The 18165-nt window shown below is 31.9% G+C and overlaps 2 protein-coding genes and 1 non-coding gene across 3 annotated transcripts; 2 read left to right on the top strand and 1 right to left on the bottom strand.

Annotated features, from left to right (window-relative positions):
* The first annotated feature begins 8735 nt into the window (after window positions 1-8735).
* On the top strand, window positions 8736-9431 carry LOC140879108 (uncharacterized). The gene has a single exon (XM_073282753.1). It carries the CDS (start codon window positions 8736-8738, stop codon window positions 9429-9431), a length of 696 nt encoding a protein of 231 aa, XP_073138854.1.
* Window positions 9432-10368: 937 nt separating this feature from the next.
* LOC140882531 (uncharacterized) lies at window positions 10369-16528 on the bottom strand. The gene is made up of 14 exons (XM_073288592.1): window positions 16328-16528; window positions 15942-16221; window positions 15213-15406; window positions 14975-15107; window positions 14212-14475; window positions 14020-14111; window positions 13760-13850; window positions 13494-13599; window positions 13143-13236; window positions 11879-12066; window positions 11631-11730; window positions 11431-11547; window positions 11105-11161; window positions 10369-10738 (listed from the first exon to the last, which is right to left on the bottom strand). The coding sequence occupies exons 1-14, from the start codon at window positions 16421-16423 to the stop codon at window positions 10643-10645; spliced, it is 1908 nt and encodes a 635-aa protein (XP_073144693.1). The 5' UTR covers window positions 16424-16528; the 3' UTR covers window positions 10369-10642.
* Window positions 16529-16618: 90 nt separating this feature from the next.
* TRNAT-CGU (transfer RNA threonine (anticodon CGU)) lies at window positions 16619-16690 on the top strand. Its single transcript has one exon. It is a non-coding gene; the product is annotated as a tRNA-Thr (tRNA).
* Window positions 16691-18165: the final 1475 nt, after the last annotated feature.

Raw genomic sequence — 18165 nt, 5'->3', positions numbered from 1 at the left:
AATGCATGTTATATATCTTTTAACAAAGGCTTTCCTATATTTGTACATAAGTTTTTTTAGGACAACGTGTGTCATTGTGTTTCTATATATTAGTGTTTACTCTAGCAATTCTTAATTAGTGTTTCTATCAGCAATATATACTATTTATTCTAACCACCTCAAAAGGCCATTTCTTTTTTTTTTTTTTTAAATGCCTTAGCACTTGTGTATTAAATATTTCATATTAATGGATTTTAGACGATATACCTAAACCAAATAATACACTTTTATAATGGTTTACTTCGACTTATATAATTCTAAATCGAACCATGTAAATTTCAATTTTAATGTTTATATCACTTTGATTTGATTTCGGTTTCTTTGGTTTGTAGTATTAATGTTTTGGTTTTAACCAAAGTTTGAACAATATCCGTTGATATATCAATTATTGATAAAATTAAGAAAGGTCCGTTTAGAAATCAAATAGAATTTTTATTTTATTATAAAATATTGCTACTATTACTAACTTCACAAGCCCAAACTATTGATGCTAGCTAGTGGGTTTGAGTTCAGTTTATGAGGGCCCGGGGTGTTCACAAGCGGTTGCGGAACATGACCTAGTTCATGGTGTGACAACCGTCGGATACGGGAAGGCGAGTGATGATATTAGATGCATATTGGCTAGTTAAGAATTATGGGGGGACTGGTTGGGGGTATGGAAGAGTACATATTATGATGGAGAAGGGCATCAGTTCGAAACAAGGGACTTGTGGGATTACTATGGATTTTTCAAATCCTATTGTTTGATCGTAAGACACCACACCGCAGCTCCGCGCCTCCACGAGTTAAACATACTGAAATAAACTTGAGCTGCAATAATTTGTGGATTTGGATAAAATATTTCATTGGTTGTTCTTGTATTTATTCAATGTACGTATGTTTCTTTTTCCAGAAGTGTATATGTGTAATGTAATTTTTGTGTATTTTTAGTTCTTGTGTATGATGTGTTATTTGAAGCTTTCAAGGGGATTGAATCAATTAATCCAGAGCCGATTTGAATTCAGTTGGTTCAATCTAGAACTCATATATAACTGGTCATATATATAGGTTGAATTGAATTCAACATTAATACTAGTGAATTGGATTGTGTTGCAATATTAGTGGGATAATTTGGATAAATTCACTTGTATGTACTTTAAGAAATAATTATTATCTACATTCAATGAAGTATAATAATATTGTACAACGGAATACTAGGAAAGATTTAATTTACATCAAATAAAAGCATCAGATGAATGAAACATATTATAATTCTGCTTCATTAATCATTTTCATACTAATCTAATCATCATTTTTCATTATAATCTTTAATCTTTTACATACTAATCTAATCTAATCTTTTTTTTTTTTGAGTCGGGCAAGAGACTGATATAATTGAGTCTCACAAATATTTTTAATAACAATATAAAACTCCAATTAATTAAGTACAGAAATCATATGCCAATCTGTTATTCATAGAATGCCCCGAGCAGATTGGTTGCAACTTGTAACAAAATATGGCGAAGATCTATTGTATAAACTATATATACATGCAATCGGAAGAGAAGAAACTAAATAAAAACTATCACCAAGAACTTTATCAATAATTATTATACAACAATCCAAAGTATTTTTTTTTTTGTTAGAATGGATTTCATCTAAATTCAACGAAGTATAATCATATAAATCGACACGATATATATTGGAAACACTATTATAGAGTTCAAATTTCAAAACCATCTAAGCATTCATTATTTAATTTCCATACATATACATTCTAATCAAAGATTCAACCCTAGCAGAACGTAACTACACACAATTCAAGTCGTCTTCGTCGTCGTTAGAAATATGTTCGTGCACCACATCGAAAGGGATGTGGAGATGCAGAACACGGTGGCCGCAGCCGGAGGAGGAGAGGAGGATACCCTTGGCGATTTCGACCGCGGCGCTGGTCAATTCGCAACGCATCTGATAACACATGGGAAAGTCTCGGAACAGCCCCTCCAGTCGTTCACGCGCTTCTTCCCAGTCGTTGAGGTCTCTCAACTCCACGCGGATGGATCTCTCGACGGCGGTCTCGACCTCGTAGTCGAAGTCGAAGAACTCGGAATGGCCGGTGTAAATGTACACTGGATCGCAAGAGAAACTGAAGTTGATGGTGTGATGATCCTGTGCTGCTTCTGTTCTCCACACCGGAGCTTCGTGAAATTCCAATCCTTGGTGACAATCATCCGCTTCTTCGTCCATCTTCAACATGTTTTTCGAAACTCCAAAATATAAGGTTCTATATATATATATATATTTGTTGTGATTAAGGTAGGAAACAAAATTTATTTCCTTGTATGGATTCTTAATTCAGGTTTTTAATTTGTGGATTTTATGTGTATCTTTTAAGATTTTCTTGATTGAGTTTTGGAGTTTTTTTATTTTTCATGTATTATTAATATTGGAGGCATGTGAATACTATGTAACCGAAGATGTAATTTGTGTGGCGAAAGGATTCTTGGATTAAAACATATTCTGATCATCTTGATGTACAATGTTTTTAAATTTATTTTGTGAGATTTTTTTAAATAGTTTCCAATATGGGAATTGAAAAGAAATACAAAATTATCAATACTGTAACTAATTTCCTTATTTATTTTCCCTTATCTTGAAAGTTACGTTAATTGCGTCATATACAGGTTTAAATTTTGAACGCTGTGTTACTTAAATAGTGTACAAATTACTATCTAATATTCAACGGATATCTTACGTAAACAATGATCTCACGGAGCCAGTAACAAAATTAAATATAAAAAATGCATAATAAATAGAAACACAGGTTCATAAAAAATTTTAAAAAAATAAAAAAAAAAATTAAACCGGTTAATCTAAGCTATCAAGAGGTTGTCCCGCCCAAACCTCAAAACTCTAACTCTAGGGATGTCAATTTGGATATGGTTCGGATCAGGTGTAAATTACTTGAACCTGAATCAATCCAAAAATAGTTGGCATGAACCCGACTAAGTCAATCAACCCAAACAAACTTCGATTTTATTATTTTTTATTTTTAACAAAATAATTAAATAAAAATTCAAAACACAATAATAATAATAATAATAATAATAATAATAATATTTAATTTAAAAACATAATAACAAAATCAAAGCTTGTTTATATATTTTTTAAATTTTAAAGTCTAGTTGTAAAAATTTTAAATTATATTTACTACGAAAAAATAAAAAATTAAAATTTACAAAAGAAATATTGAATGATGAAAATTTATTATGTCAACATACAATATTTTTTTTCCCAAACATACGATACATAAAAATGTACAAATTTTTTTTAATTTTATATAAAAATAATACTAAAAAAAATTTTGGGTTATCTCTGGTTGACCCGAACCCAATTAATTTTTTCGAGTTAGCTTTCTGGTCCAACCCAATTCGAATCAAACCATCAATCATATCCCGATATTTTTGGGCCGACTCATGCGGGTTGGGTAGGGACAGTAGCTCATCTGGTACCAAGGTTTAGCATATATAATATGCCGATGACGTGTAGTTCATCTGGTACCAAGGTTCCAAGTATGAGACGATGTTTCGGGTTCGAGACTTAATTGTGACAATTCTCTCCCTCAATTCAAAAAAAATTTTATCATAATTAAATTTCGGTATCGGGAGATTGAGTTTCAAAAGGTAAAAGAACACACAAAAGATTAAGGGTTAGTTTGGTTCAGAAGCATTTTTCTTTTAAAAGTGCTTTTTTGAGTTGCCTTTTAAAAACATTTTTTTAAGTAAAAATTGTAATAATTTTGTGTTTGGATAAATAGATTAAACACACTTTTTTTAGTTGAGTTATAAAAAATATATTTGAAAAGCTATAAACACGGGATTTTAAAAAAACACTTATTTTGGCTTAAATAAGTGCTTTTAAAAGCATTTCAAACCTACCTTAACACATTTGAAACAATAAAAATACTTTTTTTAATTAAAAAAATATTTTGTCTTTTAGCTTCTTAATCCAAAAGCACTTTAAAACATTGATATTATAAATTAATAGAATAAAAGAGTAATATAAAAATATGAGATTTTTTATCTACCTATTTTTTGTCAATGAATATTTTCACCTAAATTTACCCCCCTAAGCTTATAATCCTTGTTATGTCCCTGAGGTTGAGGTCCTAAGCCAACCAACACAGGTAGGGGCAATATATAGTTTTGTACGGTATCGAAAATCGTTTACCGTATATCATGTTGAAAATGACAGTATAACAAAATTTTATACCTATATAACATTTTCTGTTATATCTAAATTTTATGGTATATTGAAGTTATAATGTTTATACCAAAAAAAATCTTTTTTAAAAAAAAATTAAATTTATTGTTTAAAAATATAAAATATTTTTAAAATTTTTACATGTTTCGGTATATACTGAAATTTACAAATTTCATACCGTTATCATACCAAAAAATTCGGTATCGTTGACGTACCATGCCGAAATCTTTGGTATAACGAAAATTAATTAAATTTAATTTGGTATTTTTACGGTACAATAACATCGGTATATAAAAAAAGTAAGTATTATTTCCCCCCCTTAGCCACGGGTTGAACTCACCCAAAAAATAAAAACAAAAAATTGAAAAAAAAAATCTAGATTTGTGTGAAAACATGAACGTAATTTTATTAGAGTTATTTGCATCAACCACCCCTGTGAAATATTGAAAATGCACAATTTTCCCTTATGAAATTTTAATAGGCATCTTCAATCCTGACTTTTAAAAAATTAGCACACTCGCGCCTTTAGATGAGTGATTGTTGCGCACACGCCCCTCATGCGACTGGGCAAAGATTTTGATATTTTTTTGCACCAAATACCCCTGTGAAATATTAAAAATGCATATTTGACTCCTGTGAAAATAATTTTTAAATCTATTCTATCCATAATACACAATTTTTATTAAAATTTAATTATAAAATATTTAGCAAACATTTTTTGTTTTATTAATTTTATTTTTAATTTTAAATTTATTATGATTATATAATTGTTTTCTAAAAAATATTATTATTTTATCTTGTTATCGTTATTTTATTAAAATTTCTTCTTGTTTCCAACTTTTTCATTAAAAATACATTCATAAACGATATTTAAATACCTAAAAATACAAAAATATTAAATCAAAATGATAAGTGAATGATAAGTACTAAATATTTTTATTTTTATTTATTTTTATTTTAAATTTTTAATTTTTAATTAATTTATTTTTAAAAAAATTATTACTTTATCTCGGTATCATTATTTTATCAAATCACTTTTTGTTTTCAACTTTTTCATTAAACATGATTAATAAATAAGGATTTAAATATCTAAAAATACCAAAATATTCAACTAAATGATAAGTTCATGAATGTTACTTTTTCGATTTAGAATTATATAAGCATGTTATTTTTTAATTATTTATTACAATTAATTGTGCAATGCATATTCTCGAAAAATTTAAATTTTGGTTCAATAATATATAGTCCTAAATCGAAAAAAACAATATGTTTGAACTTATCAATTTAGTTCAATATTTTGATACTTGAAATTATTTAAATACTTGTTTATGAATGCATGTTTAATGAAAAAGTTGGAAATACAAAGTGAATATAATAAAATAATGATAACAGGATAAAATAATAATATTTTTAGAAAACAATTAATTAATGATAATACATTTGAAATAAAAAATAAAAATTAATAAAACAAAAAATGTTTTTAAATATTTATAATTGGATTTTATTAAAAATTGTGTATTATGGGTTGAATAAATTTAAAAATTATTTTCACAGGGGTCAAATATGCATTTTTAATATTTCACAAGGATATTTGGTGCAAAAAAATATCAAAATCTTTGCCCAGTCGCATGAGGGGCGCGTGCGCAAGAATCACTCATCTGAAGGGGCGAATGTGCTAATTTTTTAAAAGTTCGAGGTTGAATATGCCTATTAAAATTTCACAAAAAAAGTTTGCATTTTCAATATTTCACAGGGGTGGTTGGTGCAAATAACTCAATTTTATTATAATAAAATAAAAAAATTAAAAATTCTTGGAAAATTCCTAAGTTGACATTCACAATAACTTTTGCGTATTTGAGTTGTTAATAAATAAGTTAATGTGTAATTATTTTTTATCCTTAATTTACTGTCTTATTAACGTATGATTGAAATTGTAAAAAATTCAATTAAGTATATGTCTCACGAGTATTTGAGTCACCTATGAAAAATAGAAAAAAAAAAATTACTTTTTATCAAAAAATAAATATAAATAGAATAACTTCATCAATGTACATGTGGAATTAGATTCTCTATTGGCTGTGCAAGCAGTCACTACCAATAAAAAAAACCTTGGTTATGTAGGGATTTGCGCAGAGGAATTATCTTCACTGTTGAAGGAGCCAGTGGTCCCTAAAATTACTCATATTCGCAGAGAAGCTAATTTAGCTCACAATATTACTCAATTTGTTTTTTCTTCCTTGTCACATTTTGTTTGGGTGATGGTACTGAATTTCTTTGTCGATTGATTAGACTTGTAATGAATGATTCATCTCAACAAATTTGCGAACTTTTCATAAAAAAGAAAAAAAATATGTGAGACCATCCTACTCAAATTGAAATTATCAAATTTTTTGAAAGATACAATATAAGAATACGACTCATTTCAATCTTAACAATAATGAGGCCATCATGCTATTGCTCATTTTGTTTCTCCCTCCCAAAGTTCATTCACTTGGGATAATGGGAATTTTTCTTTTGGTTGATCTTGTAATTAAAAACATTACTTTGGATTAATAAATTACAAGTTTCTCTGGTAAAAAAAAAAAATAACATGTATAGAATCAAAATCATAAAGATATAAATATGACCAAAACTGTAATTTCGCGCGCCACAAAAAAGTATTTAAGATTTAAATAATTTCCCTAATCTTGATTTTACGATCATATATATAAAACTCATAATCCAAATGCAATTGAACAAACGTAAAATTTCTATGACCAAAATTATAATTCCCTTATCTTGATTTATATTTCCTAGCTAGCTCCAAGCATAGTTTGTCATTCCCAAAGACCAAATAAAATTTCTTGTACGTTCTAATATATTTCTTCTTCGTCGATGGTCGAATTATGGATGACACGACGCAAGAGATCGCGTTGGTTGCCACGAGAGTCGAAAGCAATGTCTTCACGACCCGAGACATGCATGCACTGAGTTTCATGTGGATTTCGATTTTTCCTGCTTCGTATGGGAATACAACGACCATAACGTGCAACGTCGTGCCATGACCAAATCGATCGGTTCGTATGGATATCAAGCGACTCATGAACCCCGGCTCACGCCGAATGATCAATCACGAGCTGAGAGAGTGGCCTCTGGACGCCGAACGCTTGAGCGAATTCGCGATTGATGCCGTGAAGGATCGTCTCATCAGGGTTATGCCTCCGCAACACAATGTTTTGGTCATTCTCAGCGTTCTAGTGGTATGTAACATACAAGTTCGTGATCTTGGAATTGATGGTCCAAAGATCAATGGTTCCGGCTATGGATTCTTCCATTGAATCTTTAGAATCAAGAGTACTGCTGCTTTGCGCGTGGGCGAGGATGAGTGTAGTACGTTGTTATATTGCCTTTTCAAAAATATCTGATCTTGATGTATAATATATTTTTAAATTTATTTTGTGAGATTGTTTAAAACGGTACTTTCCAATATGGGAAGGAAAAGAAATACAAAATTATGAATATGGTAACTAATTTCCTTATGTTTTATTTTCGATCCCTCATCTTGAAAGTTAATTGCGTTATATACTACGTACTGTACATGGTTAAATTCGAAACGCTATGTTATTTAAATAGTGTACAAGTTGCTATACTATATTCTCCCACGTAAAAAATGATTTTACGGAGTCATTGCCAAGATTAATTATAAAAAAAAAATGCATAATAAATAGAAGCACCCGTTCATTAGAAAAAAAAATTTTGAAAATTTGAAAATAAATAAATAAATTCAAATTTTATGTGAAAACGTGAAAGTAATTTTTTATAATAAATTAAAAAATTATTTAAATTGCGTGGAAAATACCTGAGTTGGCAATATTCACGGGAACTTTTGCATATTTGAGTTATTAAATAAATTAATATCTAATTATTTTTATCCTTAATTTACTATCTTATTAACGTTTAATTGAAATTGTCAAAAAATTTGTCTTTATGAAACAATATTCTATTTAGGTCACTCATAAATATTAGTATTGTAATTTGTAAATATGAGCATGTACATGTTATCCTATCGTATGAATAAAAATTTGTTTTATACGTGAGACCGTCTCACAAGAAACCTATTCAAATTAAAATTGTCAAAAACTGACAGATAAATAAGACTAAATTAAACTCTCAATCCCAACGGCACATCCAAAATCATAAATATTTAAATAATTTCGCCCCAAAACAAATTGTTCTAATTTCAAAGTTTATTCTACGTACCGAATCGATCTAAGTCCTTATCTTGATTTTACGATCATATAAAACTCCTAATCCAAATGCAATTGCACAAACGTAAAAGTATTATAAGTACTTGTACACTCTCCAAAAATTATAGCCATAAACAAAATTTATATTTCCTCCAAGCATAGTTTTTCTCAGACAAAAATTTCTTGTACGGTTCTAATATTTTCTTCTTCGTCGAACATCGTAGAATTATGGATGACACGTCTCAAGAGATCGTCTTGGTTGCCCCGAGAGTCGAAAGCAACGTGGTCTCGACCCGCGAGGCCGAGTTTCATGTCGATTTCAATTTTTCTTGCGACATGTTCGTCTGCGAATATTACGACGATGTGCTTCTCGGACATAGCGTGCGGACTAGTGTCATGACCAAATCGGTCCGTATGGATATCAAGCGACTCATGGACCCCGGCTCACGCCGAATGATCAACGACGAGCTGAGAGAGTGGCCTCTGGATGCAGACGACCATCTAGGCCTGAGGGAATACGCAATCGCCGCCGCGAAGATTCTCATCAGGCTTATGCCTCCGCAACACAATGTTTTGGTCATTCCCTTCACCGTTTTAGTGATGTATAACAGACAAGTTCGTGCGCGCGATCTTGCCATGGAATTGACGGTTGGAAGGTCAATGGTGGAGGCCGGTTCCGGGATGGTTCCGGCTACGGATTCTTCCATTGAATCTTTAGAGATCAAGACTGCTACTTTGGGCATGGACGTGGGCATGGACGTGGATGTGAACGTGGACGAAATTTGTTCAATCTGTCTCGAAGATTTCGGTTGTGAGATTTTATCCATGCCGTGCTCTCATATTTTTCACGAGGATTGCATCAAGAAGTGGCTCAAGTCTAGCCATTATTGTCCTATCTGCCGATTCGAGATGCCTACTAGCTAGTTAGTCGATGATCTACAAGCTTAATTCTAGAGCATTAAGGAGTCCATATGATCTTTGTAAAATCTATTTTGTTTATGTGAAATTCCGATATTCTTAAAAATTATATCACTATATAAACTCTCGTATTTTGAAATGAAATTATTTGAGATTCTTGCCTCTTTAATCAGCTTGAAAATTTGACTCAAATTAAGTGGGCATTGAATTAATTAAAGTTTGAAATGAAGTAATTATAGTCCTTCAACGTTTGAAATTATCAAGCTTTGGCGGCAGAATTTCGAGCTTGGTAGTAAATTCCCATTTTAGACGTGATCAAGTACAAAACATTAAGCAAATTAAAGCTTCGATTCGAGACGAGAAAAAATTAATCAAATCTTAGGTTAACCACATTAAATGCGGAAAAAACGAGAGTTATAGATAAAATTTTAAGTGAACAGTAATAATATCATTATATATATATATATATATATATATATATATATATATATATATATATATATATATATATACATTGAGTTTACTTGCCTTTTAATTTTTTTTTTCAGAAAAGTTAAATTCTAATTTTAAAAAAAAAAACATTTGATGGTTTGAAATTTTAAAACAAAAAAACACTAGCTAAAAGCACAGGAATAAAAGTGAGATAGTAAGAAAGTTTGTGATTTATATATTCGCTCTTAAATTTTGTACTTTCATGTGTTATTTCATGGGTTGGTTGATTCCATATATACAATTTAAATAGTAATAATAATAAAAAAAACTAAACTAATTTTCCACGCTTCATGTTGTCCTAAACATATTTAAATTTATAAAGTTAAAAGTTTGACTGTGAATCGCCAAACATTAAAACTAAATGTTACATTAATTTATGAACAATCATATTTCAACCAGATGAGTTTATAACCAACCATTCGATCTGCAGTGATCAGGGTAACACGTGAAGGAAGAATCTCATTAACCGTAGAGGGCCGAATAGTGTCTTAGAGTTAGTGGTCCATATCAGGCACAAAAGTAGTGCTCACTATATAAAATAAAATTTAGGCAGAAGACGAGATAATTATTTTTCTAATTATTTAAATATATATCTTTAAATTAAAATTTTGTGTAAAATCTTTTAAACCAAATCGGGTACCATGAATGTCAAAATTGTGCGGATGCCGCAATAGCACATACTCAAAAGAGGCATTCCGTTTCTGCCAATTCAAAGAGCCCAAACATCAATATATCGCCACACTCCCTGCAGATGCTTGGTTCGCGGCTCGATTACTTCCAAAGTTTTTCTTGTTCGATTCCCTCGCGATTCTTGATCCAAACTGAATCGTTAAAGAGAGAAAAAATGAGGTGAGTCGACATAAAAAGAGATGTTTTAGCAATGGCGGACCCAGGATTTTTAGTCTACCCGAACTAAAATTCTAACCTATCGTATCCTTTAATATTTTGAATTGAGCTACCCAGGCTAATACAAAATTAAACCAAAATTATTCAAAATTTTTATATACAAAATTTTTAAAAAAAAATCGGCCCACCCGGGCTTTTCAACGTGGATCCGCCATTGCGTTTTAGTAAGACAATCGAACCATCTACGATTGAAGGGCACTGATATGTGACGCTGACAATAATCCATTCGAGAAGGAAAAGGATATGCATTGTTATAGAAGAGCAGAGGTCATAATACAAACCTGAATAGCTCTTTTAGGCAGAGCAGCGGCTTCGTTCAGCCCAAGAAACCGAGCAACCTGTAATAGAAATGCGACATGGTTACTCTCACACACACTAAGGTAGTGTTTGAGAGATATTCTTAAAAAACACTTCTAAGCTTTTCATTAACAAAATTTCATAAAATTTCAAAATTTTGTGAAGGAAAAGCTAATAAGTACTTCCTAAAAGCTCTCCCAAACACTACCTAAATGTTCTAAGCAAATCAGCCTCGACAAAGACTTTTAACATCTAACTGTTGTGTGCTAAACTTTGGAGCATTGAAGTGTGGAAAGTAAAAGAAGCACACCTCCCGCAGAATTTTCTTGTCGCCGACTCCACTCGGTTGATCAAGGTCTGCGATCTCCCATAATGGAATATCAAGCAAAGTTTTTATGACATCTTCGTCCAGAAATGGGAATCTTGCCTGATATAATATGATTTCCATATAAATCACTGCAGTTTAAACGGTAAAAATCAAGATATTATATGCACAAGGTTAAAAATGACCTCCTTCGCATTGTCAGCTATACACCTATCGTCTCTTCCTAAGTTTCTTTTCCAAATTCTTTGCATGTCCAATTTCATTTCCTGATGGAGCCCAAGCCAACTGACCACGAGAGAGTTGAAGTGCCATGCAAGAGAAAAAGATGGAGAAATGTGAGTTTGCAATCAATGTAGGGAAAAATTGAAATACATAGTTTCAGTGTGTCAGATTAGAGTAAAAAGAATAAACTTCACAAATAACAGAGACGTACCTCCCATTTCTATACTTTGTCCTATGTCGACCATATCCAGCACATTGTTCATCGGCACCAGCACCCACCAAGAGAATCCTGGCATCTGACTTGTACCTGACATGTCGGCCTTGTACTTCACCCACATCCTCGTAAAGCCAGCCATCACCCCTAGAAGCTATCCATAACGCCACGCCTATATTCAGGTCCTGAAAAAAGTAAGAATTAATAACAATGACAAACTTTAATCAGAAATTATTTTTTCTTGATTTCATTCTTCCACTTGATCTAATCACGATGATAGGTACCGGCAAGATTTATAAGACATTTAATCCCATAAAACACGAACTAAACTTATTATGAAATATACTGAAAACCTTCAGAAGCTAAATAATCCCGTAAAACAAGTTCTTCTAAGTTCTACCTCAGACAGCACAAATTAGTAAATACTAGAAAATATAAAAATACAAATTCTTTTACAATCTCAATTTTATATTTTGCCCAAACCTGGAATAAAACTTAAAGAAGTCATAGATAACAGGAAAAGACCACACTGAGATTGTTTCTTACCCTGTTTCTACGATTTATTTCTAAAAACAATGAATAGAAAAACAGCTCAATTGGGAAGCACATGTATCTTGAGACACAACAAATAGAAATAACCCAAATGTAAAAACAATGTTTACCTGATTTTGTCCATATTTTTCCTTGCTAAAACATTTTTTTACCTTTAGCATTTTACAAAATTTTATGTACTCCACATCCCTTCTTTTTTAAATTTTAATTAATTTTAAAAATTCAGGATTTTTTTTATTTTAGTAACTTGCATCGTCAAAATTACTTTTAAACAAATATAATTAACTACACAATTTTCTGCATATATTTTATAAATGCTAGTTTGTGAATCCTGTTTACCTTAGTAATATCTTAAAATATTTCTAATTAATATATTTAATAATATTTTTTACTACATAAACAATTAAATACATTGAGTCTTTTTATTGAATTGAAATAAGAAAACGATATACTTATCGTTCCAATAATCTCATATCACAACATTTAACGACCAAATAGACACATGTAGATTTTATATTCAAAAAATTAAAAAAAAAAATCAAATCAATTGAAACAAGAAGCATGCATAAGAAAACAAAAGCACCATTGGCCCCAAGTGGACCTAATATCGTCAAAATATAGCATTTAATGCAAGCCCGTCTTCAGCATTTCAGAAAAATTCGAGCATCAGAAAGTAATGCCAAACATGTTTTCTAACGAAACAATTTACCATATAGGTTTTTGCAGGGTTTATAAGTGACTCGACGTGCTTCATCTCAGAAGGCAAATTTTGCAAATCAGCATCAATTTCAACAAGGTTCCATCTGCAAATATGCAAGGTAAAAAAAACAAATTCTCAAATCAAAGGGAAGGCACAGAAGTTGATCATCCTGAAAGGGATTCAATACCCAGCAAAAGGGTAAATTGGAACACAAATTGGCATATGCAACATCATTTCATTTCTGCTTATTATTATGTGATTCACAACAGCCAAGTCGTGAGAATTTCGAGTTCTGACTATTGGTTGCAAATTAACTGTTTCCAAATGCAATGAAATCTGAACCAAAACTTGCTTACAGACCTTCGGAACGGTGCATTCTTCTGTAGTTCTTTTAATCCAGCCCTTGCTGAGATTCTGTCAGGTGCTGACTCACCATCAAAGCTGACATTAAGAAGATCAATTTCGTCTGCCAAAGACAGTTTTTACAAGAAACGGTTTTGCATCAGGAAATCCAAATTTAAATGAGGCACTATGTTAATTAAAACACGATGCAAAGGTTCGGCTTTAGCACATGGAAACATAGGAAAATCGAGGAAAACATAATCTTTCTTGCAAAGAGTACTCACACTTTTTATCAATGCAGTGATGAACCAATGCAGCGATAATCATAGAATCTAAACCACCAGAAAACAGCACTGCCACTGGAACATGTCTCCCCTGTTCATGATATAGTGGAGAAAGTTATAGAACACAAGAACAATGGACCAAAGCTCTGATTAAAAATGACAGCATATATTGATATAAATCAGGAGGAAATAAATCAGGAGGAAAATAATACAGAAAGGATTTTCATATAAAAGTAGTCAATGCAAAATTGTAAACAGACCATATAGATTCTATTTGAAGTGGTACGTCTCATTACAGATTCTCTTAAAGCGATCAGCACTCTGTGAGATGCTACTGAAGCTTTCATAGGCTCTGCAGCAATTATATATAAAAATTAAAATTTTGCAACTTTGTGGTAAGTAATAAAGATATCCAATCACTGAATTTTAACCCCTCGGGTTACAACACCAACCTAATTCCAACGGAAAGGCTGAAAGTATGTCATGCTGAATGATAGGAACATTTCTCCAGGAAACACTCAACTCCTCAGGTTTGGGATGGATGCGTGATCTCTCCCATGTAATCAACTCATTTAGCTCAGAATTATTCCACTCGTGTTTTCTAACTTTGCCAAGTAAATGTCCATCCAAATCTAAGGCAGACACTGAGATACTATATATTCCACACGGCAGCTCTTCCCAGAAATTCAGTTCAACTGTCTGCTTTTCATCAAATTCTGCGAAGAAATTCAAAGAAAGCATTAATAGGATTTTGGAACTGACACAGAAGAACAAAGCCAAAGGAGTAACAACTAACAAAAAGAGACAGCTGAAGAGACCTACGAATAAGAAATCTAGCAGTGTGTAGCAGTATCAAATAAATAACAGAACTACAATAAAGAAGGACTGATTCAATGACAACAATAATTCCAACAGAAATGAAACCTTTGGTGAAATCAGAAGCACATAGAATGAGGTGAATTTACTGAAGAGATGTCGATAAACTTTCACCAGATATACTGATTCATTAGGCTTTGAATTGGTTTGGAAAAGGCAAGGAAAATTTTATCTCCGGATATTTAGACCACGAAAAGTGTGACAGGTGTTCACAATTGAACGTGATTCCTCAGAGACAGGTTATACTTTCATATGGATTAGATCCAAATGGCAAATATGACCCAAAATTTTATTTTATTTTTTAAACAAAAAAATAGGTGATCTAGCAGCAGCATTTACCATAATTGAGGCGCAGTGAAGTTGGTGATACAGAAGATAGCATCAGCCGAGAATCATGGGCTGTTGGCCAGTGAACCAGGAGACTTCGTCTTCCAAATGCATCTCGACCAAACCACAAGGTTTTTGAAGTGTCCTACATGCATTAAGCAATTAATCGCACGGGTCAAAGAGAGATGGGGCTCATCCTGTGTTTCAGTATAATTAAGAATAACTGAAAAAACTTACCATGCAAATTTACCTGCCAATAGATCAAAGACCAAGGCCCCTTGATTCTGGAAAGAAGTTTTGGAATGGAATCTTGGCTCGTTCCAGAACAGCAAGAAGATCTACTGTCCACGTGCGAAATACAAGAGCAGCACTTCCCCAGAGACTGCATAAGTACCTCGGTGTCATTGCTATCACAGCTCATATAAATTCCACCAAATATTTCGCCTGGAAATCATCACATAATGTCCATTCACAAGCCCAACGTTTCAAGTTTCAACAGATAATTTATACCAAAAACTGAAAAAATAACCACAGCAAGGCACGCATGTGCCGCAAAATTCATAGTTAGAAAATTATTCTTGACACTGGTTCACAATCAACTGAAACAGAAATCCAGATAAACCACAGCCCACCAACCAAGATATACATGAAAAACATTGGAAAACCAACAAATTATATTCATAAGTCTATCAGAACTTGATCACAGCTATTAAGATCACACAGTTCACAAAGAACTTTCCAAATCGGGAGCCAAGCACGAAATAGAGATAATCCTAAAAACAACAGAGCAGGAACCCAAATTGTTCCAACACTTTCAATGGTGGTGACAGAGTGACGGAGATCAAATTAGAGATCTTCAAAACATTAATGCATCACAAACATAAACTAACCGGTAAGATACAGATGGGAATCATAAATTAAACCTCAAAGGGCAAATTCTAACACCACTAAATAACCAAAGCAGGACAACTTCAACTACCATTATAAACAAGAACATTCCCGGATGCATCAGTCAACGGCTGAACCACAGGATTAACTCCTCTAAGCTGCAATGTCGCGCCAATAAACCGCAATTCCCCTAAAAATCCACGGCCCACGCCATTTTCCACCAGCCCTTCATCCTCGACGAGAGATTCCACCACGCAATTCTCCCTTCCCTCAGAAAAACATTTTGAACCAAGATAAACATCTTTAGTTCCCAAACTGTCCGGGCCTCTTCTTTGCAGAGCAATTTTTATGTCATCCTCTGAAAACAAAGGCTGCAACTTTTTTACACGCAAAATCAGACACAAAACTAAAACCAATATTAAAAAAACACTAAAAATTGAAACTTTAACTAAAAATAAAACCAAAACAGAAAATTACCTGGAAAGAAGATGGAGGAGATGGGCTAGTGCAATCGGCACTTACTGGGGATGAATCAATTTGAATTCCAGACAGTATCAGTGCAATCCCACACATGCTTTCTTCTCCTCCCCCGCTCAAAACCTCTCAAAAAACCCCTACCCTAGTCTCCAATTAAACGAAAACATAAAACGTTCCACTAAAAATTAAACGAAATTAGAGAATTACCCGTAAGACGATTGGGAGATGGGCAAGTGCATTCTTTATATTTAGTGAACAAAAGTATAAACAATTCTTGTTGAATAAAACGGTGCCTCCGTAGCATAGTGGTAGTGCGTTCGCTTCGTAAGCGAAAGGTCGCGAGTTCGATCCTCGCCGGGGGCTGTATTTTGTTACTTTTTTGTTTTGTTTTTTTTTTTAATTATCAGTTTTTGCATCTACATTTTAGTGGTGATCCTTCGCCAAATTGGTTATATTTTCCAGATTTTTTATAAAATACTAGCGATCGGGGCACACGCGTGTGTATAACGAATAAAATTCGATATATGATTTAGTATGATGAACTTTTTATATGAAATGCAGTGTGTGATATATAATATTAATATACGAATTGGTTTAGTACACAATTTTTTTTCAAACAATGATTATATTGCTATCAATATTACAATCAATATTGAAACATAGAATTCAATAAATGTAGGTAGCTTTAGTTTTGAATCTTAGTTTTGGAATATGATCCAAGAGAACAATAATTTAGAAGAAGCGTAACAATATAATTGGGGAAAAGTTAAAAAAATATATGAAAAGATATATAGTAAAATAAAATGTAAAATGCATATGAATTATAAAATTTGAAATTATCGAATGAGAAAAGGAAGAGATCAGGTTAGAAGACATGGTCAATAATATGTAAATTGATAGTGATTAAAATTTTAATAATTTGAAAACATAAAATATAGATTTGATCCATGATTTAACATTTAAATTAATTGAGAAAGAATAGGAGTTGATAGGAACAAATCAGGAGAATAAAACACCAAGTGAAATGATATGGATGTCTAGCTATTCCAATAGTTCATATTTTGAAACTTTGATCGATTGAGTTAATATCTTATTCTCGAAAAAAAAAATCAAATACATCAAAACTTTGGCTTTCTCTTAAAAAAAACGAATTAATAATAAATAATAGGCTAATTACTAAACAATCTTTGCAAAAAAATAAATAAATCCCAATCAGTTCAATATATCAAAAGAATCAAACGACAAAAAATAAACATAAAATGGTGGGATTGTTGCAAACACACGACATAAAATATGCATAAATCAATGGGAACATTGCAAACATAAGATGAAGAATAATTTCGATTTTACCTCAAGAACACTAACAACATAAAATATACAGAAAATAATATATAAAATTTCATCATCTGGGTACTACTTTTCTACGGATGAATATGACAAATAGAGAAAATAATTATGATAATGATAATAATAATAATAATAAATTAACAAACCGTTAAAAATTTTGTTAACATATTTTGCAATGTCTCATTCTTCTGCCCTTCAACGATGCACTTTCTCTTTCTAAAAGTATATTCTTTGCCTCCAAAAAACATAGAAAGTGGAAATTGAAAGCAAATATTAGAACAATTCTGATATATAGATCATAAGACAACTATGTAAATAGCGAAAATGATACCTTGATCTCACATAGCAATACATTACCCTGATAAACGCCGCTTCAAAAATGAGGACTCAAGAATGCACCCAAAATATCAAGGAGTAGTGCATACCAAATAAATGGTTAACCTTGACAACCTTCTTAAGTGGAAATTCTTTTGCTGTAACTAAGTAACCAA

This window comes from Henckelia pumila, chromosome 2, assembly GCF_033568475.1.
Source record: "Henckelia pumila isolate YLH828 chromosome 2, ASM3356847v2, whole genome shotgun sequence".
Lineage (NCBI taxonomy): Eukaryota > Viridiplantae > Streptophyta > Magnoliopsida > Lamiales > Gesneriaceae > Henckelia > Henckelia pumila.
Note: the sequence above shows the minus strand (reverse complement) of the source record. Positions and strands in the feature narration are given on the sequence as shown.

Excerpts from the sequence above, each read along its gene's own strand:
- LOC140879108 (XM_073282753.1), top strand. The coding sequence starts at position 8,736 with ATGGATGACACGTCTCAAGAGATCGTCTTGGTTGCCCCGAGAGTCGAA.
- LOC140882531 (XM_073288592.1), bottom strand. The coding sequence starts at position 16,423 with ATGTGTGGGATTGCACTGATACTGTCTGGAATTCAAATTGATTCATCC. Across the intron at positions 11,731-11,878 it reads ACAAAGTATAGAAATGGGAG|TTGGCTTGGGCTCCATCAGG; the intron begins GTACGTCTCTGT and ends TCTCGTGGTCAG. Across the intron at positions 10,739-11,104 it reads TGCCTAAAAGAGCTATTCAG|TTTGGATCAAGAATCGCGAG; the intron begins GTTTGTATTATG and ends TTAACGATTCAG.